The 27,429-nt window shown below is 43.4% G+C and overlaps 1 protein-coding gene, 69 non-coding genes and 2 pseudogenes across 70 annotated transcripts in view; 8 read left to right on the top strand and 64 right to left on the bottom strand.

Annotated features, from left to right (window-relative positions):
- LOC115027765 (actin-histidine N-methyltransferase-like) overlaps positions 1-18,989 on the bottom strand; it is a 33,997-nt gene extending 15,008 nt beyond the window's left edge. Inside the window, 2 exon segments of the mRNA XM_029461248.1 lie at positions 2,053-2,217; positions 18,630-18,989. Of these exon segments, the coding sequence (XP_029317108.1) occupies positions 2,053-2,217; positions 18,630-18,989 (525 nt within the window).
- LOC115027931 (5S ribosomal RNA) lies at positions 8-126 on the top strand. Its single transcript, XR_003834430.1, has one exon. It is a non-coding gene; the product is annotated as a 5S ribosomal RNA (ribosomal RNA).
- LOC115027930 (5S ribosomal RNA) lies at positions 247-365 on the top strand. The gene has a single exon (XR_003834429.1). It is a non-coding gene; the product is annotated as a 5S ribosomal RNA (ribosomal RNA).
- Positions 487-605, top strand: LOC115027929 (5S ribosomal RNA). Its single transcript, XR_003834428.1, has one exon. It is a non-coding gene; the product is annotated as a 5S ribosomal RNA (ribosomal RNA).
- LOC115027927 (5S ribosomal RNA) lies at positions 726-844 on the top strand. Its single transcript, XR_003834426.1, has one exon. It is a non-coding gene; the product is annotated as a 5S ribosomal RNA (ribosomal RNA).
- LOC115027926 (5S ribosomal RNA) lies at positions 965-1,083 on the top strand. The gene has a single exon (XR_003834425.1). It is a non-coding gene; the product is annotated as a 5S ribosomal RNA (ribosomal RNA).
- LOC115027925 (5S ribosomal RNA) lies at positions 1,205-1,323 on the top strand. Its single transcript, XR_003834424.1, has one exon. It is a non-coding gene; the product is annotated as a 5S ribosomal RNA (ribosomal RNA).
- On the top strand, positions 1,445-1,563 carry LOC115027924 (5S ribosomal RNA). The gene has a single exon (XR_003834423.1). It is a non-coding gene; the product is annotated as a 5S ribosomal RNA (ribosomal RNA).
- On the top strand, positions 1,684-1,802 carry LOC115027923 (5S ribosomal RNA). The gene has a single exon (XR_003834422.1). It is a non-coding gene; the product is annotated as a 5S ribosomal RNA (ribosomal RNA).
- On the bottom strand, positions 3,027-3,145 carry LOC115027922 (5S ribosomal RNA). The gene has a single exon (XR_003834421.1). It is a non-coding gene; the product is annotated as a 5S ribosomal RNA (ribosomal RNA).
- LOC115027921 (5S ribosomal RNA) lies at positions 3,267-3,385 on the bottom strand. Its single transcript, XR_003834420.1, has one exon. It is a non-coding gene; the product is annotated as a 5S ribosomal RNA (ribosomal RNA).
- LOC115027920 (5S ribosomal RNA) lies at positions 3,507-3,625 on the bottom strand. Its single transcript, XR_003834419.1, has one exon. It is a non-coding gene; the product is annotated as a 5S ribosomal RNA (ribosomal RNA).
- Positions 3,746-3,864, bottom strand: LOC115027919 (5S ribosomal RNA). The gene has a single exon (XR_003834418.1). It is a non-coding gene; the product is annotated as a 5S ribosomal RNA (ribosomal RNA).
- Positions 3,985-4,103, bottom strand: LOC115027918 (5S ribosomal RNA). The gene has a single exon (XR_003834417.1). It is a non-coding gene; the product is annotated as a 5S ribosomal RNA (ribosomal RNA).
- On the bottom strand, positions 4,224-4,342 carry LOC115027916 (5S ribosomal RNA). The gene has a single exon (XR_003834415.1). It is a non-coding gene; the product is annotated as a 5S ribosomal RNA (ribosomal RNA).
- Positions 4,464-4,582, bottom strand: LOC115027915 (5S ribosomal RNA). Its single transcript, XR_003834414.1, has one exon. It is a non-coding gene; the product is annotated as a 5S ribosomal RNA (ribosomal RNA).
- On the bottom strand, positions 4,703-4,821 carry LOC115027914 (5S ribosomal RNA). The gene has a single exon (XR_003834413.1). It is a non-coding gene; the product is annotated as a 5S ribosomal RNA (ribosomal RNA).
- LOC115027913 (5S ribosomal RNA) lies at positions 4,942-5,060 on the bottom strand. The gene has a single exon (XR_003834412.1). It is a non-coding gene; the product is annotated as a 5S ribosomal RNA (ribosomal RNA).
- LOC115027912 (5S ribosomal RNA) lies at positions 5,181-5,299 on the bottom strand. Its single transcript, XR_003834411.1, has one exon. It is a non-coding gene; the product is annotated as a 5S ribosomal RNA (ribosomal RNA).
- LOC115028016 (5S ribosomal RNA) lies at positions 5,421-5,539 on the bottom strand. Its single transcript, XR_003834510.1, has one exon. It is a non-coding gene; the product is annotated as a 5S ribosomal RNA (ribosomal RNA).
- LOC115028015 (5S ribosomal RNA) lies at positions 5,660-5,778 on the bottom strand. The gene has a single exon (XR_003834509.1). It is a non-coding gene; the product is annotated as a 5S ribosomal RNA (ribosomal RNA).
- Positions 5,899-6,017, bottom strand: LOC115028014 (5S ribosomal RNA). The gene has a single exon (XR_003834508.1). It is a non-coding gene; the product is annotated as a 5S ribosomal RNA (ribosomal RNA).
- LOC115028013 (5S ribosomal RNA) lies at positions 6,138-6,256 on the bottom strand. Its single transcript, XR_003834507.1, has one exon. It is a non-coding gene; the product is annotated as a 5S ribosomal RNA (ribosomal RNA).
- LOC115028012 (5S ribosomal RNA) lies at positions 6,377-6,495 on the bottom strand. The gene has a single exon (XR_003834506.1). It is a non-coding gene; the product is annotated as a 5S ribosomal RNA (ribosomal RNA).
- LOC115028010 (5S ribosomal RNA) lies at positions 6,618-6,736 on the bottom strand. The gene has a single exon (XR_003834504.1). It is a non-coding gene; the product is annotated as a 5S ribosomal RNA (ribosomal RNA).
- On the bottom strand, positions 6,857-6,975 carry LOC115028009 (5S ribosomal RNA). Its single transcript, XR_003834503.1, has one exon. It is a non-coding gene; the product is annotated as a 5S ribosomal RNA (ribosomal RNA).
- On the bottom strand, positions 7,096-7,214 carry LOC115028008 (5S ribosomal RNA). Its single transcript, XR_003834502.1, has one exon. It is a non-coding gene; the product is annotated as a 5S ribosomal RNA (ribosomal RNA).
- Positions 7,335-7,453, bottom strand: LOC115028007 (5S ribosomal RNA). The gene has a single exon (XR_003834501.1). It is a non-coding gene; the product is annotated as a 5S ribosomal RNA (ribosomal RNA).
- LOC115028006 (5S ribosomal RNA) lies at positions 7,574-7,692 on the bottom strand. The gene has a single exon (XR_003834500.1). It is a non-coding gene; the product is annotated as a 5S ribosomal RNA (ribosomal RNA).
- Positions 7,813-7,931, bottom strand: LOC115028005 (5S ribosomal RNA). Its single transcript, XR_003834499.1, has one exon. It is a non-coding gene; the product is annotated as a 5S ribosomal RNA (ribosomal RNA).
- Positions 8,052-8,170, bottom strand: LOC115028004 (5S ribosomal RNA). The gene has a single exon (XR_003834498.1). It is a non-coding gene; the product is annotated as a 5S ribosomal RNA (ribosomal RNA).
- Positions 8,290-8,408, bottom strand: LOC115028003 (5S ribosomal RNA). Its single transcript, XR_003834497.1, has one exon. It is a non-coding gene; the product is annotated as a 5S ribosomal RNA (ribosomal RNA).
- LOC115028002 (5S ribosomal RNA) lies at positions 8,529-8,647 on the bottom strand. Its single transcript, XR_003834496.1, has one exon. It is a non-coding gene; the product is annotated as a 5S ribosomal RNA (ribosomal RNA).
- On the bottom strand, positions 8,768-8,886 carry LOC115028001 (5S ribosomal RNA). The gene has a single exon (XR_003834495.1). It is a non-coding gene; the product is annotated as a 5S ribosomal RNA (ribosomal RNA).
- LOC115027999 (5S ribosomal RNA) lies at positions 9,007-9,125 on the bottom strand. The gene has a single exon (XR_003834493.1). It is a non-coding gene; the product is annotated as a 5S ribosomal RNA (ribosomal RNA).
- On the bottom strand, positions 9,245-9,363 carry LOC115027998 (5S ribosomal RNA). Its single transcript, XR_003834492.1, has one exon. It is a non-coding gene; the product is annotated as a 5S ribosomal RNA (ribosomal RNA).
- On the bottom strand, positions 9,484-9,602 carry LOC115027997 (5S ribosomal RNA). Its single transcript, XR_003834491.1, has one exon. It is a non-coding gene; the product is annotated as a 5S ribosomal RNA (ribosomal RNA).
- Positions 9,723-9,841, bottom strand: LOC115027996 (5S ribosomal RNA). The gene has a single exon (XR_003834490.1). It is a non-coding gene; the product is annotated as a 5S ribosomal RNA (ribosomal RNA).
- LOC115027995 (5S ribosomal RNA) lies at positions 9,962-10,080 on the bottom strand. The gene has a single exon (XR_003834489.1). It is a non-coding gene; the product is annotated as a 5S ribosomal RNA (ribosomal RNA).
- Positions 10,201-10,319, bottom strand: LOC115027994 (5S ribosomal RNA). The gene has a single exon (XR_003834488.1). It is a non-coding gene; the product is annotated as a 5S ribosomal RNA (ribosomal RNA).
- Positions 10,440-10,558, bottom strand: LOC115027993 (5S ribosomal RNA). Its single transcript, XR_003834487.1, has one exon. It is a non-coding gene; the product is annotated as a 5S ribosomal RNA (ribosomal RNA).
- On the bottom strand, positions 10,679-10,797 carry LOC115027992 (5S ribosomal RNA). The gene has a single exon (XR_003834486.1). It is a non-coding gene; the product is annotated as a 5S ribosomal RNA (ribosomal RNA).
- LOC115027991 (5S ribosomal RNA) lies at positions 10,918-11,036 on the bottom strand. The gene has a single exon (XR_003834485.1). It is a non-coding gene; the product is annotated as a 5S ribosomal RNA (ribosomal RNA).
- Positions 11,157-11,275, bottom strand: LOC115027990 (5S ribosomal RNA). The gene has a single exon (XR_003834484.1). It is a non-coding gene; the product is annotated as a 5S ribosomal RNA (ribosomal RNA).
- LOC115027987 (5S ribosomal RNA) lies at positions 11,396-11,514 on the bottom strand. The gene has a single exon (XR_003834482.1). It is a non-coding gene; the product is annotated as a 5S ribosomal RNA (ribosomal RNA).
- LOC115027986 (5S ribosomal RNA) lies at positions 11,635-11,753 on the bottom strand. Its single transcript, XR_003834481.1, has one exon. It is a non-coding gene; the product is annotated as a 5S ribosomal RNA (ribosomal RNA).
- LOC115027985 (5S ribosomal RNA) lies at positions 11,874-11,992 on the bottom strand. Its single transcript, XR_003834480.1, has one exon. It is a non-coding gene; the product is annotated as a 5S ribosomal RNA (ribosomal RNA).
- LOC115027984 (5S ribosomal RNA) lies at positions 12,113-12,231 on the bottom strand. The gene has a single exon (XR_003834479.1). It is a non-coding gene; the product is annotated as a 5S ribosomal RNA (ribosomal RNA).
- LOC115027982 (5S ribosomal RNA) lies at positions 12,352-12,470 on the bottom strand. Its single transcript, XR_003834478.1, has one exon. It is a non-coding gene; the product is annotated as a 5S ribosomal RNA (ribosomal RNA).
- On the bottom strand, positions 12,591-12,709 carry LOC115027981 (5S ribosomal RNA). Its single transcript, XR_003834477.1, has one exon. It is a non-coding gene; the product is annotated as a 5S ribosomal RNA (ribosomal RNA).
- On the bottom strand, positions 12,830-12,948 carry LOC115027980 (5S ribosomal RNA). The gene has a single exon (XR_003834476.1). It is a non-coding gene; the product is annotated as a 5S ribosomal RNA (ribosomal RNA).
- LOC115027979 (5S ribosomal RNA) lies at positions 13,069-13,187 on the bottom strand. Its single transcript, XR_003834475.1, has one exon. It is a non-coding gene; the product is annotated as a 5S ribosomal RNA (ribosomal RNA).
- LOC115027978 (5S ribosomal RNA) lies at positions 13,308-13,426 on the bottom strand. Its single transcript, XR_003834474.1, has one exon. It is a non-coding gene; the product is annotated as a 5S ribosomal RNA (ribosomal RNA).
- Positions 13,547-13,665, bottom strand: LOC115027977 (5S ribosomal RNA). Its single transcript, XR_003834473.1, has one exon. It is a non-coding gene; the product is annotated as a 5S ribosomal RNA (ribosomal RNA).
- On the bottom strand, positions 13,785-13,903 carry LOC115027975 (5S ribosomal RNA). Its single transcript, XR_003834471.1, has one exon. It is a non-coding gene; the product is annotated as a 5S ribosomal RNA (ribosomal RNA).
- On the bottom strand, positions 14,024-14,142 carry LOC115027974 (5S ribosomal RNA). Its single transcript, XR_003834470.1, has one exon. It is a non-coding gene; the product is annotated as a 5S ribosomal RNA (ribosomal RNA).
- Positions 14,264-14,382, bottom strand: LOC115027973 (5S ribosomal RNA). Its single transcript, XR_003834469.1, has one exon. It is a non-coding gene; the product is annotated as a 5S ribosomal RNA (ribosomal RNA).
- Positions 14,503-14,621, bottom strand: LOC115027972 (5S ribosomal RNA). Its single transcript, XR_003834468.1, has one exon. It is a non-coding gene; the product is annotated as a 5S ribosomal RNA (ribosomal RNA).
- Positions 14,742-14,860, bottom strand: LOC115027970 (5S ribosomal RNA). The gene has a single exon (XR_003834466.1). It is a non-coding gene; the product is annotated as a 5S ribosomal RNA (ribosomal RNA).
- Positions 14,981-15,099, bottom strand: LOC115027959 (5S ribosomal RNA). Its single transcript, XR_003834456.1, has one exon. It is a non-coding gene; the product is annotated as a 5S ribosomal RNA (ribosomal RNA).
- On the bottom strand, positions 15,220-15,338 carry LOC115027948 (5S ribosomal RNA). The gene has a single exon (XR_003834445.1). It is a non-coding gene; the product is annotated as a 5S ribosomal RNA (ribosomal RNA).
- LOC115027937 (5S ribosomal RNA) lies at positions 15,459-15,577 on the bottom strand. The gene has a single exon (XR_003834434.1). It is a non-coding gene; the product is annotated as a 5S ribosomal RNA (ribosomal RNA).
- LOC115027928 (5S ribosomal RNA) lies at positions 15,698-15,816 on the bottom strand. The gene has a single exon (XR_003834427.1). It is a non-coding gene; the product is annotated as a 5S ribosomal RNA (ribosomal RNA).
- Positions 15,937-16,055, bottom strand: LOC115027917 (5S ribosomal RNA). Its single transcript, XR_003834416.1, has one exon. It is a non-coding gene; the product is annotated as a 5S ribosomal RNA (ribosomal RNA).
- On the bottom strand, positions 16,176-16,294 carry LOC115028011 (5S ribosomal RNA). The gene has a single exon (XR_003834505.1). It is a non-coding gene; the product is annotated as a 5S ribosomal RNA (ribosomal RNA).
- LOC115028000 (5S ribosomal RNA) lies at positions 16,415-16,533 on the bottom strand. Its single transcript, XR_003834494.1, has one exon. It is a non-coding gene; the product is annotated as a 5S ribosomal RNA (ribosomal RNA).
- On the bottom strand, positions 16,654-16,772 carry LOC115027988 (5S ribosomal RNA). The gene has a single exon (XR_003834483.1). It is a non-coding gene; the product is annotated as a 5S ribosomal RNA (ribosomal RNA).
- LOC115027976 (5S ribosomal RNA) lies at positions 16,892-17,010 on the bottom strand. The gene has a single exon (XR_003834472.1). It is a non-coding gene; the product is annotated as a 5S ribosomal RNA (ribosomal RNA).
- Positions 17,131-17,249, bottom strand: LOC115027911 (5S ribosomal RNA). The gene has a single exon (XR_003834410.1). It is a non-coding gene; the product is annotated as a 5S ribosomal RNA (ribosomal RNA).
- Positions 17,370-17,478, bottom strand: LOC115027934 (uncharacterized; annotated as a pseudogene).
- Positions 17,599-17,717, bottom strand: LOC115027932 (5S ribosomal RNA). The gene has a single exon (XR_003834431.1). It is a non-coding gene; the product is annotated as a 5S ribosomal RNA (ribosomal RNA).
- Positions 17,838-17,956, bottom strand: LOC115027933 (uncharacterized; annotated as a pseudogene).
- Positions 18,990-27,429: the final 8,440 nt, after the last annotated feature.

The following is a 27,429-nucleotide window of genomic DNA, read 5'->3' as shown; positions in this document are numbered from 1 at the left end:
CATTTTAGATTACGGCCATACCACACTGACAACGCCCGATCTCGTCTGATCTCGGAAGCTAAGCAGAGTTGGGCTGGGTCAGTACTTGGATGGGTGACCGCCTGGGAATACCCGGTGCTGTAAGCATTTTGTTTCCTTCTTAATTAGCAAAATGAAGACATGAATAGAACTGTCCGCGTATATTAAGAAAAGACAATTCATTGTGTTTTACCTTCAATAAACAGCAAGTGTATATGCTCTATTTCAGATTACGGCCATACCACACTGACAACGCCCGATCTCGTCTGATCTCGGAAGCTAAGCAGAGTTGGGCTGGGTCAGTACTTGGATGGGTGACCGCCTGGGAATACCCGGTGCTGTAAGCATTTTGTTTCCTTCTTAATTAGCAAAATGAAGACATGAATAGAACTGTCCGCGTATATTAAGAAAAGACAATTCATTGTGTTTTACCTTCAATATAACAGCAAGTGTATATGCTCTATTTCAGATTACGGCCATACCACACTGACAACGCCCGATCTCGTCTGATCTCGGAAGCTAAGCAGAGTTGGGCTGGGTCAGTACTTGGATGGGTGACCGCCTGGGAATACCCGGTGCTGTAAGCATTTTGTTTCCTTCTTAATTAGCAAAATGAAGACATGAATAGAACTGTCCGCGTATATTAAGAAAAGACAATTCATTGTGTTTTACCTTCAATATAACAGCAAGTGTATATGCTCTATTTAGATTACGGCCATACCACACTGACAACGCCCGATCTCGTCTGATCTCGGAAGCTAAGCAGAGTTGGGCTGGGTCAGTACTTGGATGGGTGACCGCCTGGGAATACCCGGTGCTGTAAGCATTTTGTTTCCTTCTTAATTAGCAAAATGAAGACATGAATAGAACTGTCCGCGTATATTAAGAAAAGACAATTCATTGTGTTTTACCTTCAATATAAAGCAAGTGTATATGCTCTATTTCAGATTACGGCCATACCACACTGACAACGCCCGATCTCGTCTGATCTCGGAAGCTAAGCAGAGTTGGGCTGGGTCAGTACTTGGATGGGTGACCGCCTGGGAATACCCGGTGCTGTAAGCATTTTGTTTCCTTCTTAATTAGCAAAATGAAGACATGAATAGAACTGTCCGCGTATATTAAGAAAAGACAATTCATTGTGTTTTACCTTCAATATAACAGCAAGTGTATATGCTCTATTTCAGATTACGGCCATACCACACTGACAACGCCCGATCTCGTCTGATCTCGGAAGCTAAGCAGAGTTGGGCTGGGTCAGTACTTGGATGGGTGACCGCCTGGGAATACCCGGTGCTGTAAGCATTTTGTTTCCTTCTTAATTAGCAAAATGAAGACATGAATAGAACTGTCCGCGTATATTAAGAAAAGACAATTCATTGTGTTTTACCTTCAATATAACAGCAAGTGTATATGCTCTATTTCAGATTACGGCCATACCACACTGACAACGCCCGATCTCGTCTGATCTCGGAAGCTAAGCAGAGTTGGGCTGGGTCAGTACTTGGATGGGTGACCGCCTGGGAATACCCGGTGCTGTAAGCATTTTGTTTCCTTCTTAATTAGCAAAATGAAGACATGAATAGAACTGTCCGCGTATATTAAGAAAAGACAATTCATTGTGTTTTACCTTCAATATAAAGCAAGTGTATATGCTCTATTTCAGATTACGGCCATACCACACTGACAACGCCCGATCTCGTCTGATCTCGGAAGCTAAGCAGAGTTGGGCTGGGTCAGTACTTGGATGGGTGACCGCCTGGGAATACCCGGTGCTGTAAGCATTTTGTTTCCTTCTTAATTAGCAAAATGAAGACATGAATAGAACTGTCCGCGTATATTAAGAAAAGACAATTCATTGTGTTTTACCTTCAATATAAAGCAAGTGTATATGCTCTATTTCAGATTACGGCCATACCACACTGAAACAGCTGTCGTGTACATTCAGTGGTGAATATAAGACTGTAGTTCCAGTGCTTCTCATCAGACTGTGCAGAATAGTGATTTGATGGAATAATACCTTGTTGGACATACGCTGGCAAGTGCTGCTCCGTGGTGTGGATTCCGCGCTGGTCCGATCACCATCAGGACCAGCTTCTTGTTCCGTTGGAGTCTCTGCTGGTCTTCTCTGCCCAGATGCTCGGCTTGCATGTTGGAGTGGATGAAGAGAAGGATAGATAACCGAGCCTTATCGTGAATCTGAACATGTGTAGTGTCACAACAGCTGTCACTTGTGAGTGTGTTTTCATCCTGATTATTTAATGCTCGTTTAATGAGGAAACCCCAGATATGTTATTATTAACAGTTTATTCCAGAGGTTCACATTTCTGTTTTAAGCTTACATCTTTTTATAAAGCTTGTGGGGTAAAACATTTGTTTCCCATGTTGTCTCTGGGTGTGTGGTGTGTGTGTGTGTGTGGTGTGGGTCCTCCTGGGTAAGGAGCTGCATGTTATGGGTATAGGGTAAGGCGATTGTGTTTAATGGATTTAATAAATTAGTCCGGAATGAGTAAAAGGGGTTAGGGACAATGCCCGGTCTAGATTTTGGAGGGGGGGGGGGAATACAGACTGTGTGCCCGATGTCCGTAACCTCTTACGATTCCAATCAGCGATTGGCTTTCAACTTGGTAAAAGCCAGTGAAATCCTGAGCACGCTTAAGCATTGGACTTCTCGGTAGCACTTTTTTTGGAAAATATACCAAAAGCCTGTCTTCACATGACATCTAACAGGTTCCTTCTAAACCAGTCCAGCGGTAAATTGCTTTGCCTAAGTCCTGGAAGAGAAACAATGCTTGGCACCGGGTATTTCCGGCGGTCACCCATGGTACTGACCCATAACTCTGCTTAGCTTCCGGATCAGGCGTTGTCAGTGTGGTATGGCCGTAATCTAAAATAGAGCATATACACTTGCTGTTTATTGAAGGTAAAACACAATGAATTGTCTTTTCTTAATATACGCGGACAGTTCTATTCATGTCTTCATTTTGCTAATTAAGAAGGAAACAAAATGCTTACAGCACCGGGTATTCCCAGGCGGTCACCCATCCAAGTACTGACCCAGCCCAACTCTGCTTAGCTTCCGAGATCAGACGAGATCGGGCGTTGTCAGTGTGGTATGGCCGTAATCTAAAATAGAGCATATACACTTGCTGTTATATTGAAGGTAAAACACAATGAATTGTCTTTTCTTAATATACGCGGACAGTTCTATTCATGTCTTCATTTTGCTAATTAAGAAGGAAACAAAATGCTTACAGCACCGGGTATTCCCAGGCGGTCACCCATCCAAGTACTGACCCAGCCCAACTCTGCTTAGCTTCCGAGATCAGACGAGATCGGGCGTTGTCAGTGTGGTATGGCCGTAATCTGAAAATAGAGCATATACACTTGCTGTTTATTGAAGGTAAAACACAATGAATTGTCTTTTCTTAATATACGCGGACAGTTCTATTCATGTCTTCATTTTGCTAATTAAGAAGGAAACAAAATGCTTACAGCACCGGGTATTCCCAGGCGGTCACCCATCCAAGTACTGACCCAGCCCAACTCTGCTTAGCTTCCGAGATCAGACGAGATCGGGCGTTGTCAGTGTGGTATGGCCGTAATCTAAAATAGAGCATATACACTTGCTTTATATTGAAGGTAAAACACAATGAATTGTCTTTTCTTAATATACGCGGACAGTTCTATTCATGTCTTCATTTTGCTAATTAAGAAGGAAACAAAATGCTTACAGCACCGGGTATTCCCAGGCGGTCACCCATCCAAGTACTGACCCAGCCCAACTCTGCTTAGCTTCCGAGATCAGACGAGATCGGGCGTTGTCAGTGTGGTATGGCCGTAATCTAAAATAGAGCATATACACTTGCTTTATATTGAAGGTAAAACACAATGAATTGTCTTTTCTTAATATACGCGGACAGTTCTATTCATGTCTTCATTTTGCTAATTAAGAAGGAAACAAAATGCTTACAGCACCGGGTATTCCCAGGCGGTCACCCATCCAAGTACTGACCCAGCCCAACTCTGCTTAGCTTCCGAGATCAGACGAGATCGGGCGTTGTCAGTGTGGTATGGCCGTAATCTAAAATAGAGCATATACACTTGCTTTATATTGAAGGTAAAACACAATGAATTGTCTTTTCTTAATATACGCGGACAGTTCTATTCATGTCTTCATTTTGCTAATTAAGAAGGAAACAAAATGCTTACAGCACCGGGTATTCCCAGGCGGTCACCCATCCAAGTACTGACCCAGCCCAACTCTGCTTAGCTTCCGAGATCAGACGAGATCGGGCGTTGTCAGTGTGGTATGGCCGTAATCTGAAAATAGAGCATATACACTTGCTGTTTATTGAAGGTAAAACACAATGAATTGTCTTTTCTTAATATACGCGGACAGTTCTATTCATGTCTTCATTTTGCTAATTAAGAAGGAAACAAAATGCTTACAGCACCGGGTATTCCCAGGCGGTCACCCATCCAAGTACTGACCCAGCCCAACTCTGCTTAGCTTCCGAGATCAGACGAGATCGGGCGTTGTCAGTGTGGTATGGCCGTAATCTAAAATAGAGCATATACACTTGCTTTATATTGAAGGTAAAACACAATGAATTGTCTTTTCTTAATATACGCGGACAGTTCTATTCATGTCTTCATTTTGCTAATTAAGAAGGAAACAAAATGCTTACAGCACCGGGTATTCCCAGGCGGTCACCCATCCAAGTACTGACCCAGCCCAACTCTGCTTAGCTTCCGAGATCAGACGAGATCGGGCGTTGTCAGTGTGGTATGGCCGTAATCTAAAATAGAGCATATACACTTGCTTTATATTGAAGGTAAAACACAATGAATTGTCTTTTCTTAATATACGCGGACAGTTCTATTCATGTCTTCATTTTGCTAATTAAGAAGGAAACAAAATGCTTACAGCACCGGGTATTCCCAGGCGGTCACCCATCCAAGTACTGACCCAGCCCAACTCTGCTTAGCTTCCGAGATCAGACGAGATCGGGCGTTGTCAGTGTGGTATGGCCGTAATCTGAAATAGAGCATATACACTTGCTTTATATTGAAGGTAAAACACAATGAATTGTCTTTTCTTAATATACGCGGACAGTTCTATTCATGTCTTCATTTTGCTAATTAAGAAGGAAACAAAATGCTTACAGCACCGGGTATTCCCAGGCGGTCACCCATCCAAGTACTGACCCAGCCCAACTCTGCTTAGCTTCCGAGATCAGACGAGATCGGGCGTTGTCAGTGTGGTATGGCCGTAATCTGAAATAGAGCATATACACTTGCTGTTATATTGAAGGTAAAACACAATGAATTGTCTTTTCTTAATATACGCGGACAGTTCTATTCATGTCTTCATTTTGCTAATTAAGAAGGAAACAAAATGCTTACAGCACCGGGTATTCCCAGGCGGTCACCCATCCAAGTACTGACCCAGCCCAACTCTGCTTAGCTTCCGAGATCAGACGAGATCGGGCGTTGTCAGTGTGGTATGGCCGTAATCTAAAATAGAGCATATACACTTGCTTTATATTGAAGGTAAAACACAATGAATTGTCTTTTCTTAATATACGCGGACAGTTCTATTCATGTCTTCATTTTGCTAATTAAGAAGGAAACAAAATGCTTACAGCACCGGGTATTCCCAGGCGGTCACCCATCCAAGTACTGACCCAGCCCAACTCTGCTTAGCTTCCGAGATCAGACGAGATCGGGCGTTGTCAGTGTGGTATGGCCGTAATCTAAATAGAGCATATACACTTGCTGTTATATTGAAGGTAAAACACAATGAATTGTCTTTTCTTAATATACGCGGACAGTTCTATTCATGTCTTCATTTTGCTAATTAAGAAGGAAACAAAATGCTTACAGCACCGGGTATTCCCAGGCGGTCACCCATCCAAGTACTGACCCAGCCCAACTCTGCTTAGCTTCCGAGATCAGACGAGATCGGGCGTTGTCAGTGTGGTATGGCCGTAATCTAAAATAGAGCATATACACTTGCTTTATATTGAAGGTAAAACACAATGAATTGTCTTTTCTTAATATACGCGGACAGTTCTATTCATGTCTTCATTTTGCTAATTAAGAAGGAAACAAAATGCTTACAGCACCGGGTATTCCCAGGCGGTCACCCATCCAAGTACTGACCCAGCCCAACTCTGCTTAGCTTCCGAGATCAGACGAGATCGGGCGTTGTCAGTGTGGTATGGCCGTAATCTAAAATAGAGCATATACACTTGCTTTATATTGAAGGTAAAACACAATGAATTGTCTTTTCTTAATATACGCGGACAGTTCTATTCATGTCTTCATTTTGCTAATTAAGAAGGAAACAAAATGCTTACAGCACCGGGTATTCCCAGGCGGTCACCCATCCAAGTACTGACCCAGCCCAACTCTGCTTAGCTTCCGAGATCAGACGAGATCGGGCGTTGTCAGTGTGGTATGGCCGTAATCTGAAAATAGAGCATATACACTTGCTGTTATATTGAAGGTAAAACACAATGAATTGTCTTTTCTTAATATACGCGGACAGTTCTATTCATGTCTTCATTTTGCTAATTAAGAAGGAAACAAAATGCTTACAGCACCGGGTATTCCCAGGCGGTCACCCATCCAAGTACTGACCCAGCCCAACTCTGCTTAGCTTCCGAGATCAGACGAGATCGGGCGTTGTCAGTGTGGTATGGCCGTAATCTAAAATAGAGCATATACACTTGCTTTATATTGAAGGTAAAACACAATGAATTGTCTTTTCTTAATATACGCGGACAGTTCTATTCATGTCTTCATTTTGCTAATTAAGAAGGAAACAAAATGCTTACAGCACCGGGTATTCCCAGGCGGTCACCCATCCAAGTACTGACCCAGCCCAACTCTGCTTAGCTTCCGAGATCAGACGAGATCGGGCGTTGTCAGTGTGGTATGGCCGTAATCTAAAATAGAGCATATACACTTGCTTTATATTGAAGGTAAAACACAATGAATTGTCTTTTCTTAATATACGCGGACAGTTCTATTCATGTCTTCATTTTGCTAATTAAGAAGGAAACAAAATGCTTACAGCACCGGGTATTCCCAGGCGGTCACCCATCCAAGTACTGACCCAGCCCAACTCTGCTTAGCTTCCGAGATCAGACGAGATCGGGCGTTGTCAGTGTGGTATGGCCGTAATCTAAAATAGAGCATATACACTTGCTTTATATTGAAGGTAAAACACAATGAATTGTCTTTTCTTAATATACGCGGACAGTTCTATTCATGTCTTCATTTTGCTAATTAAGAAGGAAACAAAATGCTTACAGCACCGGGTATTCCCAGGCGGTCACCCATCCAAGTACTGACCCAGCCCAACTCTGCTTAGCTTCCGAGATCAGACGAGATCGGGCGTTGTCAGTGTGGTATGGCCGTAATCTAAAATAGAGCATATACACTTGCTTTATATTGAAGGTAAAACACAATGAATTGTCTTTTCTTAATATACGCGGACAGTTCTATTCATGTCTTCATTTTGCTAATTAAGAAGGAAACAAAATGCTTACAGCACCGGGTATTCCCAGGCGGTCACCCATCCAAGTACTGACCCAGCCCAACTCTGCTTAGCTTCCGAGATCAGACGAGATCGGGCGTTGTCAGTGTGGTATGGCCGTAATCTAAAATAGAGCATATACACTTGCTTTATATTGAAGGTAAAACACAATGAATTGTCTTTTCTTAATATACGCGGACAGTTCTATTCATGTCTTCATTTTGCTAATTAAGAAGGAAACAAAATGCTTACAGCACCGGGTATTCCCAGGCGGTCACCCATCCAAGTACTGACCCAGCCCAACTCTGCTTAGCTTCCGAGATCAGACGAGATCGGGCGTTGTCAGTGTGGTATGGCCGTAATCTAAAATAGAGCATATACACTTGCTTTATATTGAAGGTAAAACACAATGAATTGTCTTTTCTTAATATACGCGGACAGTTCTATTCATGTCTTCATTTTGCTAATTAAGAAGGAAACAAAATGCTTACAGCACCGGGTATTCCCAGGCGGTCACCCATCCAAGTACTGACCCAGCCCAACTCTGCTTAGCTTCCGAGATCAGACGAGATCGGGCGTTGTCAGTGTGGTATGGCCGTAATCTAAATAGAGCATATACACTTGCTTTATATTGAAGGTAAAACACAATGAATTGTCTTTTCTTAATATACGCGGACAGTTCTATTCATGTCTTCATTTTGCTAATTAAGAAGGAAACAAAATGCTTACAGCACCGGGTATTCCCAGGCGGTCACCCATCCAAGTACTGACCCAGCCCAACTCTGCTTAGCTTCCGAGATCAGACGAGATCGGGCGTTGTCAGTGTGGTATGGCCGTAATCTAAAATAGAGCATATACACTTGCTTTATATTGAAGGTAAAACACAATGAATTGTCTTTTCTTAATATACGCGGACAGTTCTATTCATGTCTTCATTTTGCTAATTAAGAAGGAAACAAAATGCTTACAGCACCGGGTATTCCCAGGCGGTCACCCATCCAAGTACTGACCCAGCCCAACTCTGCTTAGCTTCCGAGATCAGACGAGATCGGGCGTTGTCAGTGTGGTATGGCCGTAATCTGAAATAGAGCATATACACTTGCTTTATATTGAAGGTAAAACACAATGAATTGTCTTTTCTTAATATACGCGGACAGTTCTATTCATGTCTTCATTTTGCTAATTAAGAAGGAAACAAAATGCTTACAGCACCGGGTATTCCCAGGCGGTCACCCATCCAAGTACTGACCCAGCCCAACTCTGCTTAGCTTCCGAGATCAGACGAGATCGGGCGTTGTCAGTGTGGTATGGCCGTAATCTAAAATAGAGCATATACACTTGCTTTATATTGAAGGTAAAACACAATGAATTGTCTTTTCTTAATATACGCGGACAGTTCTATTCATGTCTTCATTTTGCTAATTAAGAAGGAAACAAAATGCTTACAGCACCGGGTATTCCCAGGCGGTCACCCATCCAAGTACTGACCCAGCCCAACTCTGCTTAGCTTCCGAGATCAGACGAGATCGGGCGTTGTCAGTGTGGTATGGCCGTAATCTAAATAGAGCATATACACTTGCTTTATATTGAAGGTAAAACACAATGAATTGTCTTTTCTTAATATACGCGGACAGTTCTATTCATGTCTTCATTTTGCTAATTAAGAAGGAAACAAAATGCTTACAGCACCGGGTATTCCCAGGCGGTCACCCATCCAAGTACTGACCCAGCCCAACTCTGCTTAGCTTCCGAGATCAGACGAGATCGGGCGTTGTCAGTGTGGTATGGCCGTAATCTAAAATAGAGCATATACACTTGCTTTATATTGAAGGTAAAACACAATGAATTGTCTTTTCTTAATATACGCGGACAGTTCTATTCATGTCTTCATTTTGCTAATTAAGAAGGAAACAAAATGCTTACAGCACCGGGTATTCCCAGGCGGTCACCCATCCAAGTACTGACCCAGCCCAACTCTGCTTAGCTTCCGAGATCAGACGAGATCGGGCGTTGTCAGTGTGGTATGGCCGTAATCTAAAATAGAGCATATACACTTGCTTTATATTGAAGGTAAAACACAATGAATTGTCTTTTCTTAATATACGCGGACAGTTCTATTCATGTCTTCATTTTGCTAATTAAGAAGGAAACAAAATGCTTACAGCACCGGGTATTCCCAGGCGGTCACCCATCCAAGTACTGACCCAGCCCAACTCTGCTTAGCTTCCGAGATCAGACGAGATCGGGCGTTGTCAGTGTGGTATGGCCGTAATCTAAAATAGAGCATATACACTTGCTTTATATTGAAGGTAAAACACAATGAATTGTCTTTTCTTAATATACGCGGACAGTTCTATTCATGTCTTCATTTTGCTAATTAAGAAGGAAACAAAATGCTTACAGCACCGGGTATTCCCAGGCGGTCACCCATCCAAGTACTGACCCAGCCCAACTCTGCTTAGCTTCCGAGATCAGACGAGATCGGGCGTTGTCAGTGTGGTATGGCCGTAATCTAAAATAGAGCATATACACTTGCTTTATATTGAAGGTAAAACACAATGAATTGTCTTTTCTTAATATACGCGGACAGTTCTATTCATGTCTTCATTTTGCTAATTAAGAAGGAAACAAAATGCTTACAGCACCGGGTATTCCCAGGCGGTCACCCATCCAAGTACTGACCCAGCCCAACTCTGCTTAGCTTCCGAGATCAGACGAGATCGGGCGTTGTCAGTGTGGTATGGCCGTAATCTAAAATAGAGCATATACACTTGCTTTATATTGAAGGTAAAACACAATGAATTGTCTTTTCTTAATATACGCGGACAGTTCTATTCATGTCTTCATTTTGCTAATTAAGAAGGAAACAAAATGCTTACAGCACCGGGTATTCCCAGGCGGTCACCCATCCAAGTACTGACCCAGCCCAACTCTGCTTAGCTTCCGAGATCAGACGAGATCGGGCGTTGTCAGTGTGGTATGGCCGTAATCTAAAATAGAGCATATACACTTGCTTTATATTGAAGGTAAAACACAATGAATTGTCTTTTCTTAATATACGCGGACAGTTCTATTCATGTCTTCATTTTGCTAATTAAGAAGGAAACAAAATGCTTACAGCACCGGGTATTCCCAGGCGGTCACCCATCCAAGTACTGACCCAGCCCAACTCTGCTTAGCTTCCGAGATCAGACGAGATCGGGCGTTGTCAGTGTGGTATGGCCGTAATCTAAAATAGAGCATATACACTTGCTTTATATTGAAGGTAAAACACAATGAATTGTCTTTTCTTAATATACGCGGACAGTTCTATTCATGTCTTCATTTTGCTAATTAAGAAGGAAACAAAATGCTTACAGCACCGGGTATTCCCAGGCGGTCACCCATCCAAGTACTGACCCAGCCCAACTCTGCTTAGCTTCCGAGATCAGACGAGATCGGGCGTTGTCAGTGTGGTATGGCCGTAATCTAAAATAGAGCATATACACTTGCTTTATATTGAAGGTAAAACACAATGAATTGTCTTTTCTTAATATACGCGGACAGTTCTATTCATGTCTTCATTTTGCTAATTAAGAAGGAAACAAAATGCTTACAGCACCGGGTATTCCCAGGCGGTCACCCATCCAAGTACTGACCCAGCCCAACTCTGCTTAGCTTCCGAGATCAGACGAGATCGGGCGTTGTCAGTGTGGTATGGCCGTAATCTAAAATAGAGCATATACACTTGCTTTATATTGAAGGTAAAACACAATGAATTGTCTTTTCTTAATATACGCGGACAGTTCTATTCATGTCTTCATTTTGCTAATTAAGAAGGAAACAAAATGCTTACAGCACCGGGTATTCCCAGGCGGTCACCCATCCAAGTACTGACCCAGCCCAACTCTGCTTAGCTTCCGAGATCAGACGAGATCGGGCGTTGTCAGTGTGGTATGGCCGTAATCTAAAATAGAGCATATACACTTGCTTTATATTGAAGGTAAAACACAATGAATTGTCTTTTCTTAATATACGCGGACAGTTCTATTCATGTCTTCATTTTGCTAATTAAGAAGGAAACAAAATGCTTACAGCACCGGGTATTCCCAGGCGGTCACCCATCCAAGTACTGACCCAGCCCAACTCTGCTTAGCTTCCGAGATCAGACGAGATCGGGCGTTGTCAGTGTGGTATGGCCGTAATCTAAAATAGAGCATATACACTTGCTTTATATTGAAGGTAAAACACAATGAATTGTCTTTTCTTAATATACGCGGACAGTTCTATTCATGTCTTCATTTTGCTAATTAAGAAGGAAACAAAATGCTTACAGCACCGGGTATTCCCAGGCGGTCACCCATCCAAGTACTGACCCAGCCCAACTCTGCTTAGCTTCCGAGATCAGACGAGATCGGGCGTTGTCAGTGTGGTATGGCCGTAATCTAAAATAGAGCATATACACTTGCTTTATATTGAAGGTAAAACACAATGAATTGTCTTTTCTTAATATACGCGGACAGTTCTATTCATGTCTTCATTTTGCTAATTAAGAAGGAAACAAAATGCTTACAGCACCGGGTATTCCCAGGCGGTCACCCATCCAAGTACTGACCCAGCCCAACTCTGCTTAGCTTCCGAGATCAGACGAGATCGGGCGTTGTCAGTGTGGTATGGCCGTAATCTAAAATAGAGCATATACACTTGCTTTATATTGAAGGTAAAACACAATGAATTGTCTTTTCTTAATATACGCGGACAGTTCTATTCATGTCTTCATTTTGCTAATTAAGAAGGAAACAAAATGCTTACAGCACCGGGTATTCCCAGGCGGTCACCCATCCAAGTACTGACCCAGCCCAACTCTGCTTAGCTTCCGAGATCAGACGAGATCGGGCGTTGTCAGTGTGGTATGGCCGTAATCTAAAATAGAGCATATACACTTGCTTTATATTGAAGGTAAAACACAATGAATTGTCTTTTCTTAATATACGCGGACAGTTCTATTCATGTCTTCATTTTGCTAATTAAGAAGGAAACAAAATGCTTACAGCACCGGGTATTCCCAGGCGGTCACCCATCCAAGTACTGACCCAGCCCAACTCTGCTTAGCTTCCGAGATCAGACGAGATCGGGCGTTGTCAGTGTGGTATGGCCGTAATCTAAAATAGAGCATATACACTTGCTTTATATTGAAGGTAAAACACAATGAATTGTCTTTTCTTAATATACGCGGACAGTTCTATTCATGTCTTCATTTTGCTAATTAAGAAGGAAACAAAATGCTTACAGCACCGGGTATTCCCAGGCGGTCACCCATCCAAGTACTGACCCAGCCCAACTCTGCTTAGCTTCCGAGATCAGACGAGATCGGGCGTTGTCAGTGTGGTATGGCCGTAATCTAAAATAGAGCATATACACTTGCTTTATATTGAAGGTAAAACACAATGAATTGTCTTTTCTTAATATACGCGGACAGTTCTATTCATGTCTTCATTTTGCTAATTAAGAAGGAAACAAAATGCTTACAGCACCGGGTATTCCCAGGCGGTCACCCATCCAAGTACTGACCCAGCCCAACTCTGCTTAGCTTCCGAGATCAGACGAGATCGGGCGTTGTCAGTGTGGTATGGCCGTAATCTAAAATAGAGCATATACACTTGCTTTATATTGAAGGTAAAACACAATGAATTGTCTTTTCTTAATATACGCGGACAGTTCTATTCATGTCTTCATTTTGCTAATTAAGAAGGAAACAAAATGCTTACAGCACCGGGTATTCCCAGGCGGTCACCCATCCAAGTACTGACCCAGCCCAACTCTGCTTAGCTTCCGAGATCAGACGAGATCGGGCGTTGTCAGTGTGGTATGGCCGTAATCTAAAATAGAGCATATACACTTGCTTTATATTGAAGGTAAAACACAATGAATTGTCTTTTCTTAATATACGCGGACAGTTCTATTCATGTCTTCATTTTGCTAATTAAGAAGGAAACAAAATGCTTACAGCACCGGGTATTCCCAGGCGGTCACCCATCCAAGTACTGACCCAGCCCAACTCTGCTTAGCTTCCGAGATCAGACGAGATCGGGCGTTGTCAGTGTGGTATGGCCGTAATCTAAATAGAGCATATACACTTGCTTTATATTGAAGGTAAAACACAATGAATTGTCTTTTCTTAATATACGCGGACAGTTCTATTCATGTCTTCATTTTGCTAATTAAGAAGGAAACAAAATGCTTACAGCACCGGGTATTCCCAGGCGGTCACCCATCCAAGTACTGACCCAGCCCAACTCTGCTTAGCTTCCGAGATCAGACGAGATCGGGCGTTGTCAGTGTGGTATGGCCGTAATCTAAAATAGAGCATATACACTTGCTTTATATTGAAGGTAAAACACAATGAATTGTCTTTTCTTAATATACGCGGACAGTTCTATTCATGTCTTCATTTTGCTAATTAAGAAGGAAACAAAATGCTTACAGCACCGGGTATTCCCAGGCGGTCACCCATCCAAGTACTGACCCAGCCCAACTCTGCTTAGCTTCCGAGATCAGACGAGATCGGGCGTTGTCAGTGTGGTATGGCCGTAATCTAAAATAGAGCATATACACTTGCTGTTATATTGAAGGTAAAACACAATGAATTGTCTTTTCTTAATATACGCGGACAGTTCTATTCATGTCTTCATTTTGCTAATTAAGAAGGAAACAAAATGCTTACAGCACCGGGTATTCCCAGGCGGTCACCCATCCAAGTACTGACCCAGCCCAACTCTGCTTAGCTTCCGAGATCAGACGAGATCGGGCGTTGTCAGTGTGGTATGGCCGTAATCTAAAATAGAGCATATACACTTGCTTTATATTGAAGGTAAAACACAATGAATTGTCTTTTCTTAATATACGCGGACAGTTCTATTCATGTCTTCATTTTGCTAATTAAGAAGGAAACAAAATGCTTACAGCACCGGGTATTCCCAGGCGGTCACCCATCCAAGTACTGACCCAGCCCAACTCTGCTTAGCTTCCGAGATCAGACGAGATCGGGCGTTGTCAGTGTGGTATGGCCGTAATCTAAAATAGAGCATATACACTTGCTTTATATTGAAGGTAAAACACAATGAATTGTCTTTTCTTAATATACGCGGACAGTTCTATTCATGTCTTCATTTTGCTAATTAAGAAGGAAACAAAATGCTTACAGCACCGGGTATTCCCAGGCGGTCACCCATCCAAGTACTGACCCAGCCCAACTCTGCTTAGCTTCCGAGATCAGACGAGATCGGGCGTTGTCAGTGTGGTATGGCCGTAATCTAAAATAGAGCATATACACTTGCTTTATATTGAAGGTAAAACACAATGAATTGTCTTTTCTTAATATACGCGGACAGTTCTATTCATGTCTTCATTTTGCTAATTAAGAAGGAAACAAAATGCTTACAGCACCGGGTATTCCCAGGCGGTCACCCATCCAAGTACTGACCCAGCCCAACTCTGCTTAGCTTCCGAGATCAGACGAGATCGGGCGTTGTCAGTGTGGTATGGCCGTAATCTAAAATAGAGCATATACACTTGCTTTATATTGAAGGTAAAACACAATGAATTGTCTTTTCTTAATATACGCGGACAGTTCTATTCATGTCTTCATTTTGCTAATTAAGAAGGAAACAAAATGCTTACAGCACCGGGTATTCCCAGGCGGTCACCCATCCAAGTACTGACCCAGCCCAACTCTGCTTAGCTTCCGAGATCAGACGAGATCGGGCGTTGTCAGTGTGGTATGGCCGTAATCTAAAATAGAGCATATACACTTGCTTTATATTGAAGGTAAAACACAATGAATTGTCTTTTCTTAATATACGCGGACAGTTCTATTCATGTCTTCATTTTGCTAATTAAGAAGGAAACAAAATGCTTACAGCACCGGGTATTCCCAGGCGGTCACCCATCCAAGTACTGACCCAGCCCAACTCTGCTTAGCTTCCGAGATCAGACGAGATCGGGCGTTGTCAGTGTGGTATGGCCGTAATCTAAAATAGAGCATATACACTTGCTTTATATTGAAGGTAAAACACAATGAATTGTCTTTTCTTAATATACGCGGACAGTTCTATTCATGTCTTCATTTTGCTAATTAAGAAGGAAACAAAATGCTTACAGCACCGGGTATTCCCAGGCGGTCACCCATCCAAGTACTGACCCAGCCCAACTCTGCTTAGCTTCCGAGATCAGACGAGATCGGGCGTTGTCAGTGTGGTATGGCCGTAATCTAAAATAGAGCATATACACTTGCTTTATATTGAAGGTAAAACACAATGAATTGTCTTTTCTTAATATACGCGGACAGTTCTATTCATGTCTTCATTTTGCTAATTAAGAAGGAAACAAAATGCTTACAGCACCGGGTATTCCCAGGCGGTCACCCATCCAAGTACTGACCCAGCCCAACTCTGCTTAGCTTCCGAGATCAGACGAGATCGGGCGTTGTCAGTGTGGTATGGCCGTAATCTAAAATAGAGCATATACACTTGCTTTATATTGAAGGTAAAACACAATGAATTGTCTTTTCTTAATATACGCGGACAGTTCTATTCATGTCTTCATTTTGCTAATTAAGAAGGAAACAAAATGCTTACAGCACCGGGTATTCCCAGGCGGTCACCCATCCAAGTACTGACCCAGCCCAACTCTGCTTAGCTTCCGAGATCAGACGAGATCGGGCGTTGTCAGTGTGGTATGGCCGTAATCTAAAATAGAGCATATACACTTGCTTTATATTGAAGGTAAAACACAATGAATTGTCTTTTCTTAATATACGCGGACAGTTCTATTCATGTCTTCATTTTGCTAATTAAGAAGGAAACAAAATGCTTACAGCACCGGGTATTCCCAGGCGGTCACCCATCCAAGTACTGACCCAGCCCAACTCTGCTTAGCTTCCGAGATCAGACGAGATCGGGCGTTGTCAGTGTGGTATGGCCGTAATCTAAAATAGAGCATATACACTTGCTTTATATTGAAGGTAAAACACAATGAATTGTCTTTTCTTAATATACGCGGACAGTTCTATTCATGTCTTCATTTTGCTAATTAAGAAGGAAACAAAATGCTTACAGCACCGGGTATTCCCAGGCGGTCACCCATCCAAGTACTGACCCAGCCCAACTCTGCTTAGCTTCCGAGATCAGACGAGATCGGGCGTTGTCAGTGTGGTATGGCCGTAATCTAAATAGAGCATATACACTTGCTTTATATTGAAGGTAAAACACAATGAATTGTCTTTTCTTAATATACGCGGACAGTTCTATTCATGTCTTCATTTTGCTAATTAAGAAGGAAACAAAATGCTTACAGCACCGGGTATTCCCAGGCGGTCACCCATCCAAGTACTGACCCAGCCCAACTCTGCTTAGCTTCCGAGATCAGACGAGATCGGGCGTTGTCAGTGTGGTATGGCCGTAATCTAAAATAGAGCATATACACTTGCTTTATATTGAAGGTAAAACACAATGAATTGTCTTTTCTTAATATACGCGGACAGTTCTATTCATGTCTTCATTTTGCTAATTAAGAAGGAAACAAAATGCTTACAGCACCGGGTATTCCCAGGCGGTCACCCATCCAAGTACTGACCCAGCCCAACTCTGCTTAGCTTCCGAGATCAGACGAGATCGGGCGTTGTCAGTGTGGTATGGCCGTAATCTAAAATAGAGCATATACACTTGCTTTATATTGAAGGTAAAACACAATGAATTGTCTTTTCTTAATATACGCGGACAGTTCTATTCATGTCTTCATTTTGCTAATTAAGAAGGAAACAAAATGCTTACAGCACCGGGTATTCCCAGGCGGTCACCCATCCAAGTACTGACCCAGCCCAACTCTGCTTAGCTTCCGAGATCAGGCGTTGTCAGGGTGGTATGGCCGTAATCTAAAATAGAGCATATACACTTGCTGTTTATTGAAAGTAAAACACAATGAATTGTCTTTTCTTAATATACGCGGACAGTTCTATTCATGTCTTCATTTTGCTAATTAAGAAGGAAACAAAATGCTTACAGCACCGGGTATTCCCAGGCGGTCACCCATCCAAGTACTGACCCAGCCCAGCTCTGCTTAGCTTCCGAGATCAGACGAGATCGGGCGTTGTCAGTGTGGTATGGCCGTAATCTAAACTAGAGCATATACTCTTGCTGTTTATTGAAGCTAAAACACAATGAATTGTCTTTTCTTAATATATGCGGACAGTTCTAATCATGTCTTCATTTTGCAAATTAAGAAGGAAGCAAAATGCTTACAGCACCGGGTATTCCCAGGCAGTCACCCATCCAAGTACTGACCCAGCCCAACTTTGCTTAGCTTCCGAGATCTGACGAGATCGGGCTTTGTCAGTGTGGTATGGCCGTAATCTGAAATAGAGCATATACTCTTGCTGTTTATTGAAGGTAAAGCACAATGAATTGTCTTTTCTTAATATACGCGGACAGTTCTATTCATGTCTTCATTTTGCAAATTAAGACGGAAACAAAATGCTTACAGCACCGGGTATTCCCAGGCAGTCACCCATCCAAGTACTGACCCAGCCCAACTTTGCTTAGCTTCCAAGATCTGACGAAATCGGGCATTGTCTTTTTTTTTTGTTTTTTCTCTTTTATTATGAAAAAGTATACATTTTATTTACAATTCTACATTATATTTCTGGGCACACATATCTTCACTCGAAAACACCACACATACATTTTTAAAATTTAAATAAATAATTAACACTAACACCAACAATCCCATATTACACAACCCAATAAGCACATTCTACAAATTCAAACAACTAAAACACAACAAGAATTTAAATCATTTTCCTTTTCCCCTTATTTACATGATCAATTTACTGTCCCTTGTTTATACTTTAACCCCACATATTTTTTTTTTCTTTTTTTTTTTTTTTTAATTCCCCCCCTCAACCAATCAATTTTTCCCTTTAACCTTATATATATCTTTATCAACCATTGCTTTTTCAAAGGCTCCCGTCCTCAGATTGTGTACATTTCTCTCCCATCTCCGCTCCTTTTTTAATTTTCTTAATTACATCCTTCTTATGGGCTATCCTCTTCTTCCGGACCTTCTCTGTGGATAGACCGCTGGACTCGCTCTCCTTCACACTCCCAGCCACCGCTTCCTCCTCTGCTCCTGCCACCACCTCCATCTTGTCCTCGGATAGACCGCTGGGCTCTCTCTCCTTCACGCTCCCAGCCACCGCTTTGTCCTCTGCTCTTGCCACCACCTCCATCTTGTCCTCATCAGTCCCGTTCCCATCTTCGTCCTTAGTTTCCCTGTGGTCTTCATCATCCCGCTCCTCCTCCACCTCTGACACGTCCGAATAGCGCCTCACACCTCTGCATACCTCCGTCTTCTCCTTCCTCACCTCCTTCGGACCCTCCACCGCCATCTCCTTGGACAGACCGCTGGGCTCGCTCTCCTTCTGTCGCCTCCTCCATCTCGCCGTCTCCACCTACTTCCTGTCACAAGCATACCTGAAATGCACATTTAATTTCAATCAAAAACAGGGACAAAGTGTAATACATGAACCAGATATAGCACAATGCTAATTTCCAGCTGTTGTCCCTGCTCGTTTAAACAGTTTACTGGTTGTATTGTTGTTGTACAGAGCTGTGACCAGGAGGTGGCACAATAAGACAGATGTGATAACATCATATCTGTCACACAATATCACATCATTGAGTACACGTGCATCAAACCTGCAACTGTATTTAAGTTATTAAGAATATGTTTGAAATGTATTAATTTGTTTGATTTTCCCTGAGACATAGTTTTTTATTTTCTTATTAATTTTGTTTCATTGTTGCACACTGAGGCCACAGACTGCGGGGCACAGGCAGGCTAAATAAACCATTAAGTACAACATGTGATGTAACAGCAAAAGCATAACAGTATTGTAACAGACACGTGATGCAAGAATAACAATAATGAGAATTCATTTTCAAATAGATCACCATTTCTCAATCTGAAACGATCACAATTGTTAATTAGCCTGAAGTCACTCAGTGTACATTACATTGTCTTATTGATATTATCTACATCAGCATATTGCCGCTTTTTCAACAAGGAACATACTAATGACAGTAATAAGTAATAGGTACATATTTCGCTTCTGATAAAGGTTATGCCACTTCCGCTGCCTTGTGGCTCTTAGGTTTCGTGCTCATCTAAAGATAACATGGAAAAATAACGTTAACAATAGCTTCATCTGCATATGAGTATAATCATGGTATTCTGAACTAGTCCATACTTATGAGTACAGTCAAATAACACTATTAGTTAAGCGAACTACTGCTGCTATCTATACATATTCATACACATAATTCATATTTATACTGCGCAATTATCCTTTATCTGTCATGTATTAAATGTATATATTTATATATATAAATATATACATTATATATATATGTATATATATATATATATATATATATATATATATATATGTGTGTGTGTGTGCTGCAGGGTCACAGTGTATTGTTAAATATATATTTAACAATACACAGTGACCCTGCAGCACATAAACCCCCACTCATATAACGCCACCGTTATCAATAGCAGTCATAAATTACAGGACAAACTTTGTATATTTTGAAACCTTGCAGCACATAATGACAATTGTAATATCTACGTTACGGTAGTTGTAGCATTAACGTCGAAACCACTGGTCATAAACGAGTAGTAAGCTTAATAAAATGGTAATTGATACAACGTTTGTATAACTACATACTTGAATTATTGTGAATACTTGGACATATTTACACATGGCTGTTTCCATCCATGAATATTACAGTTAACGTTATTACATGCAGAAACGATTAACGATTGCTTGCTAATGTTATGCCGACGGAAATTGCCGTATAACGTAGTAGTTTAACTGTAATGTAGACCGTAGCCAACAAAGAGATAAAATTACTTTGACCGAAGAATTGAAATATAAGTTTTTACGACAGTTAAAGAAGAAAACAAAAACATTTAATGTTGTTACTTACTTTGAGGAGTTGACGCTAATCCAACATCCAATGTCATCCAGTGGCGTGACGAGGGCGTCATCGGAGAGAAGCTGAGCCATGATTTGGTTTAGGTCCATTGTGATTCCGCGGCGTGATTGGTTTAGGTCAAGGTACAGTACTCGAAGTCGAGGAGGAGTGTAGGGAGAGAAAGCCAGAAGAGAATCAACGTCACCAGCTGTTTGCGCCTGTACCTTTTGCCGTCGCCTAGCAACTCTCAGAAGCGATCAAGCAAGTTGGCGTTTTACTTTTTATCATTTATTTTATCCAGATTTTTTTTGTTCTTTCAATCGTGGTTGAAGAGATAGTTTATCACTGCCACCACCAGCACAGGATATATTTTAGGCTGAGACGAGACCATGTTCAGGTAAGTTAAACCTATTAAAGTAATATTGGTTAAGCCCTGTACTTTTAGCTGACATTAATGTTAACATTAGCTAGTTAACAACAGTTAATGTTAATTAGTTTATGTCATTTAACTTTGACAATATAATTTCATGTGTAAAAATTGTCCTCACTTTACTTTAATGTAAAATAATCTTTCTGTCATTGATCAGAAAACACACACACACACACACACACACACACACACACACACACACACACACACACATACATATATAACAGGATGACCAGATTAGAGTTTGCTAAAAAAGCTGCCAATGGAGCTGGTTCCCTTGTGTTTATTGATGATGTGACTGCTGACAAAAGGACAACTCTGAAGTGTTTCGGACAATATTATCTGCTCATATTCAGCCAAATGCTTCAGAACTCATTGGACGGCGCTTCATAGTGCAGATGGACATCGAGCCGAAGCATACTGCGAAAGCAACCAAATAGTTTTTTAATGCAAAGAAGTGCAATGTTCTGCATTTGCCAAATCAATCACCTGACCTGAATCCAAGTGAGCATTTTACTTGCTGAAGAAAAAACTGAAGGGAAACTGCCAGCTGCAATAGAGGCCTGGCAGAGCATCACTAGGGACCAAACCCAGCGTCTGGTGATTCTATGGGTTCCAGACTTCAGGCTGTCATTGACTGCAAAGGATTTACAACCAAATATTAAAAGTGACAATTTGATTTATGATTATGTTACTTTGTCCAATTACTTTTGGTCCCTTAAAAGGGGATTCCATGTATAAAATATGTTGTAATTCCTACACCATTAACCTGATTTGGATGTAAATACCCTCACTTAAAGCACATAGCACATGTTTAATTTCAAGTCCATTGTGCTGGTGTCCAGAACCAAAATTATGAAAATTGTTTCAATGTCCAAATATTTATGGCCCTATCTGTATCTTCAACTGGTGTTAACCACAGACCTCTCTCCAGGCATATAACCGAAAGCCTGTTGAAGAAAATTCTACTAATAGTATAACAATAATAATATTAGTGTAGTCTCATCTTTGTCTGACACTGTGCACAACTACTGGCTTTAAAGACAATGAAGAAAAAAAATATTGATTTAGAATTTGAATGTCAACATTATGAATGACATTTCAAAACTATTCAGCACAGCCCTAGTTATGTTTTTAGATTTTTTTTATTTGCTTGGAAGTCCATTTGACACCACCTGGGTTGAAGCTGAAAGAATAAGGCTATAATTGCCATACAAGCCATAATTTACGCATTCACATAATCTGCGATTTTTTGACAGCTGTCCTTCCTGCATTTGGCAGCTGCAACTGTGTCACTTTTAGTATGGATTATTTGTTTATTACAGTTTGCTTTTTGTTTGCAAAATATGCCTCTCTGCTGTTATTACACTTGCTCGTTTTTTACGATTGCTCATATGCTGCAAACCCATTATGTGAACGCACTCATGGCTAGTTAGCAACATAGCTGTAATTTTATCTATCTTCTCCCTTTTAATGTGGGCTGGTTGAAAAGCCAAAAAAAAAAAAATCACCTCACATGTTATTAATGAGGCCTCTGTTTTGGTATGTGTTTAATGTCTCTAATAGTAGTTCACAAAAATAAGGCTGGTGATATGTCTGTATGACATTTGAAATCTCTTTTTAGGTTGAAAATTTGCACTCATTGGGACATAGGGCCATGGTGTTATTCGCAAAACCAGAGAAACAGCCTGCCACCTGGTTTAGTCATGTCTTGCACCCCAAATGGCAGCTGTCGGACCAGGCTGAACAATGCCTAGACAGGATGAAGTCTTATATGAGGTTTTAGTCATAGACAAAGACACGAGTGGACCAGATGGATTTCACATCTGGTTGACAGAACAAGCTACATTTAATCGAGAAAGAATTACATCACAAACCACAAAAATTAACAATAACTAAAGAAATGCACATGTATTGTATTGTGAGTAAGTGGTGGCAGATGTTTTAGAGACAGAAATCTTATAGGAGCTTGTTGACTATTGTTGATACTATTTCAGCTGCCTCCTGCTATGTATGATGTATTTTTCTCTTTGGTGTTACCTCTTGCAAGTCCTGGTGTTCAGCATCCTGAACATCCATCCATCCATCCATCGTCTACTGCTTATCCGGGATTGGGTCGCGGGGGCAGCAGCTCCAGTAAGGAACCCCAATCTTCCCTTCTCCGGGCCACATCCTCCATCTCCGACTGGGGGATCCTGAGGCGTTCCCAGGCCAGAGAGGAGATATAATCTCTCCACCGAGTCCTGGGTCTTCCCCGGGGTCTCCTCCCAGCTGGACGTGCCTGGAACACCTCCCTAGGGAGGCGCCCAGGTGGCGTCCTTACTAGATGCCCGAACCACCTCAACTGGCTCCTTTCAATGTAAAGGAGCAGCGGCTCTACTCCGAGTCTCTCACGGATGGCTGAGCTTCTCACCCTATCTCTAAGGGAGACGCCAGCCACCCGTCTGAGAAAACCCATTTCGGCCGCTTGTACCCGTGATCTCGTTCTTTCGGTCATGACCCAGCCTTCATGACCATAGGTGAGGGTAGGAACGAAGATCGACCGGTATATTGAGAGCTTTGCCTTCTGGCTCAGCTCTCTTTTCGTCACAACGGTGCGGTAAAGTGACTGTAATACCGCCCCCGCTGCTCCGATTCTCCAGCCAATCTCTCGCTCCATCGTCCCCTCACTCGCGAACAAGACCCCGAGGTACTTGAACTCCTTCACTTGGGGTAATGGCTCATTCCCTACCCGGAGTAGGCAATCCACCGGTTTCCTGCTGAGAGCCATGGCCTCAGATTTTGAGGTGCTGATCCTCATCCCAACCGCTTCACACTCGGCTGTGAACCGATCCAGTGACTGTTGAAGGTCACAGAGCGATGATGCCATAAGGATCATATCATCTCTGGAAACCATCACCTTATCGTGGTGGAGAGGTTTGTGTGTCCCTATGAACCTGAGAGCTGTGTTGTCTGGAGCCTAGTGCTCCTGGTAGGGTCTCCCAAGGCAAATTGGTCTCAGGCGAGGGGCCAGACTAAGAATGGTTCAAAAACGACTTCATGAAAAAAAGGGAAAGGAAAGGAGAGACCCTGCCCGGAGGAAGCCCGGGCCCCCGTCTGGAGCTAGGCCCAGAGGGAGGGCCCGACAGCGAGCGCCGGGGTGGGGATACTCACTAGCCCCTGGCTGAGCGCCGCTACGTTGGAGTTTACCCCGGTGGACGAGAGGGTCGCCTCCCTACCCTTCGGGTTATGGGGGGGAAAACTCTGACTGTTGTTTGTGCCTATGCCCTAAACCGCAGTTCGGAGTATTCGGCCTTCTTGGAGACCCTGAATGGAGCCCTGCAGGGGGCTCCAGTAGGGGGCTCCAGTAGGGGACTCCGTAGTCTTGCTGGGAGACTTCAACGCACATGTGGGAAACGATGGAGACACCTGGAGAGGCGTGATTGGGAGGAAGGGCCTCCCTGATCTAAATCCGAACGGTCGTTTGTTGTTGGACTTCTGTGCTAGTCATGGAATGGCCATAACAAACACCATGTTCGAACATAAGGATGCGCATAAGTGCACGTGGTACCAGAGCACCCTAGGCCAAAGGTCAATGATCGATTTCGTAATCGTATCATCTGACCTGAGGCCGCATGTTTTGGACACTCGGGTGAAGAGAGGGGCGGAGCTGTCGACTGATCACCATCTGGTGGTGAGTTGAATCAAGGGGTGGGGGAAGACTCTGGACAGACCTGGTAAACCCAAACGGGTAGTGCGGGTGAACTGGGAACGTCTGGAGGAAGCCCCTGTCCTGGGGATCTTTAACTCACACCTCCGGCGGAGCTTTTCAGCCATCCCTGTGGAGGTTGGGGGCATTGAACCTGAGTGGGCGATGTTCAAAACCTCTATTGCTGAAGCTGCAGTGATGAGCTGTGGTCTCAAGGTCTTAGGTGCCTCAAGGGGCGGTAACCCTCGAACACCGTGGTGGACCCCGGTGGTCAGGGAAGCCGTCCGACTGAAGAAGGAGTCCTTCCGGGTTATGTTATCCGGGAGGACTCCGGAAACAGTTGCAGGGTATCAAAGGACTAGAAGGGCGGCAGCTTCTGCCATGTCAGAGGCAAAGCAGCGGGTGTGGGAGAAGTTCGGAGAAGCTATGGAGAAGGACTTTCGGTCGGCACCAAGGTGCTTCTGGAAAACCATCCGGCACCTCAGGAGGGGGAAGCGAGGAACCATCCAAGCTGTGTACAGCAAGGGTGGGACCCTGCTGACTTCAACTGAGAAGGTTATCGGCCGGTGGAAGGAGCACTTTGAGGAACTCCTGAATCCGACTAACACGCCCTCTATGGTTGAGGCAGAGCTGGAAGCTGATGGGGGATCATCGTCAATTTCCCTGATGGAAGTCACTGAGGTAGTCAAACAACTCCACAGTGGCAAAGCCGCAGGGGTTGATGAGATCCGTCCAGAAATGCTGAAGGCTTTGGGTGTTGAGGGGCTGTCTTGGTTGACACGCCTCGTCAACATTGCGTGGAAGTCTGGGACAGTGCCTAGGGGTTGGCAGACCGGGGTGGTGGTTCCCCTATTTAAAAAGGGGGACCAGAGAGTGTGTGCCAACTACAGGGGTATCACACTTCTCAGCCTCCCTGGTAAAGTCTACTCCAAGGTACTGGAAAGGAGGGTTCGGCCGGTAGTCGAACCTCTGATTGAAGAGGAACAATGCGGATTCCGTCCTGGTCATGGAACAACGGACCAACTCTTCACTCTCGCAAGGATCCTGGAGGGGGCCTGGGAGTACGCCCATCCGGTCTACATGTGTTTTGTGGATCTGGAGAAGGCGTATGACCGGGTCCCCCGGGTGATACTGTGGGAGGTGCTGCGGGAGTATGGGGTGAGGGGGTCACTTTTGAGGGCCATCCAATCCCTGTACGCCCAAAGCGAGAGTTGTGTCCGGATACTCGGCAGTAAGTCGGACTCGTTTCCCGTGAATGTTGGCCTCCGCCAGGGCTGCGCTTTATCACCAATCCTGTTCGTGATTTTCATGGATAGGATATCGAGGCGTAGTCGTGGAGGAGAGGGGTTGCAGTTCGGTGACCTGAGGATCTCATCGCTGCTCTTTGTAGATGATGTGGTCCTTATGGCATCATCGGTCTGTGACCTTCAACAGTCACTGGATCGGTTCGCAGCCGATTGTGAAGCGGTTGGGATGAGGATCAGCACCTCCAAATCTGAGGCCATGGCTCTCAGCAGGAAACCGGTGGATTGCCTACTCCGGGTAGGGAATGAGCCATTACCCCAAGTGAAGGAGTTCAAGTACCTCGGGGTCTTGTTCGCGAGTGAGGGGACAATGGAGCGAGAGATTGGCCGGAGAATCGGAGCAGCGGGGGCGGTATTACAGTCACTTTACCGCACCATTGTGACGAAAAGAGAGCTGAGCCAGAAGGCAAAGCTCTCAATCTACCGGTCGATCTTCGTTCCTACCCTCACCTATGGTCATGAAGGCTGGGTCATGACCGAAAGAACGAGATCACGGGTACAAGCGGCCGAAATGGGTTTTCTCAGACGGGTGGCTGGCGTCTCCCTTAGAGATAGGGTGAGAAGCTCAGCCATCCGTGAGAGACTCGGAGTAGAGCCGCTGCTCCTTTACGTTGAAAGGAGCCAGTTGAGGTGGTTCGGGCATCTAGTAAGGATGCCACCTGGGCACCTCCCTAGGGAGGTGTTCCAGGCACGTCCAGCTGGGAGGAGACCCCGGGGAAGACCCAGGACTCGGTGGAGAGATTATATCTCCTCACTGGCCTGGGAACGCCTCAGGATCCCCCAGTCGGAGCTGGAGGATGTGGCCCGGAGAAGGGAAGATTGGGGTTCCTTACTGGAGCTGCTGCCCCCGCGACCCGATTCCGGATAAGCGGTAGACGATGGATGGATGGATGGATGACATAACTTTTGACATTTCTTCAGCAGGAAATACCAATCATGCGGCATATGGAATATAGAACACATACACGTTTTTGCAGAAGGTCACTACAGTTTCAATGCTAGGCCTGTGAACTCTTATTAATGTGCATTGTCAATATGAATGTGTATGTTTCCTACACGATTTAATTTGTTTTCAAGCAAACAAAGACATTCATTTGAACACAAAACAGGTTCAGAAGTATAAATGTAGAATATTCTGCAGACATTTCTTTCTTTCTTTCAAATGAATGTGTTTATTTATTTTAAATACGAGTGTGACATAGGAGGCGCCTGTTGTGTTAGTTGACAGTTATTTTATTAATAAAACTACTAACATTTTTTATGGTTTGTATTTTTTCACTGATGGAATTGCATTTTTATAGCGCCTTTCTGGTCTTCCGTGCACAACATGTCTACATGTCACTTTTACCCTTTCACACACATTCATGCATGCCTGGAGACTGGAAGCCACTCCTATATGCTGATAAATCTATTGATATTTTCAA

The sequence above is a fragment of the Cottoperca gobio genome, chromosome 22 (genome assembly GCF_900634415.1).
Source record: "Cottoperca gobio chromosome 22, fCotGob3.1, whole genome shotgun sequence".
In the NCBI taxonomy this organism is placed as follows: Eukaryota; Metazoa; Chordata; class Actinopteri; order Perciformes; family Bovichtidae; genus Cottoperca; species Cottoperca gobio.
This window is presented reverse-complemented; position numbering and strand designations above follow the sequence as displayed.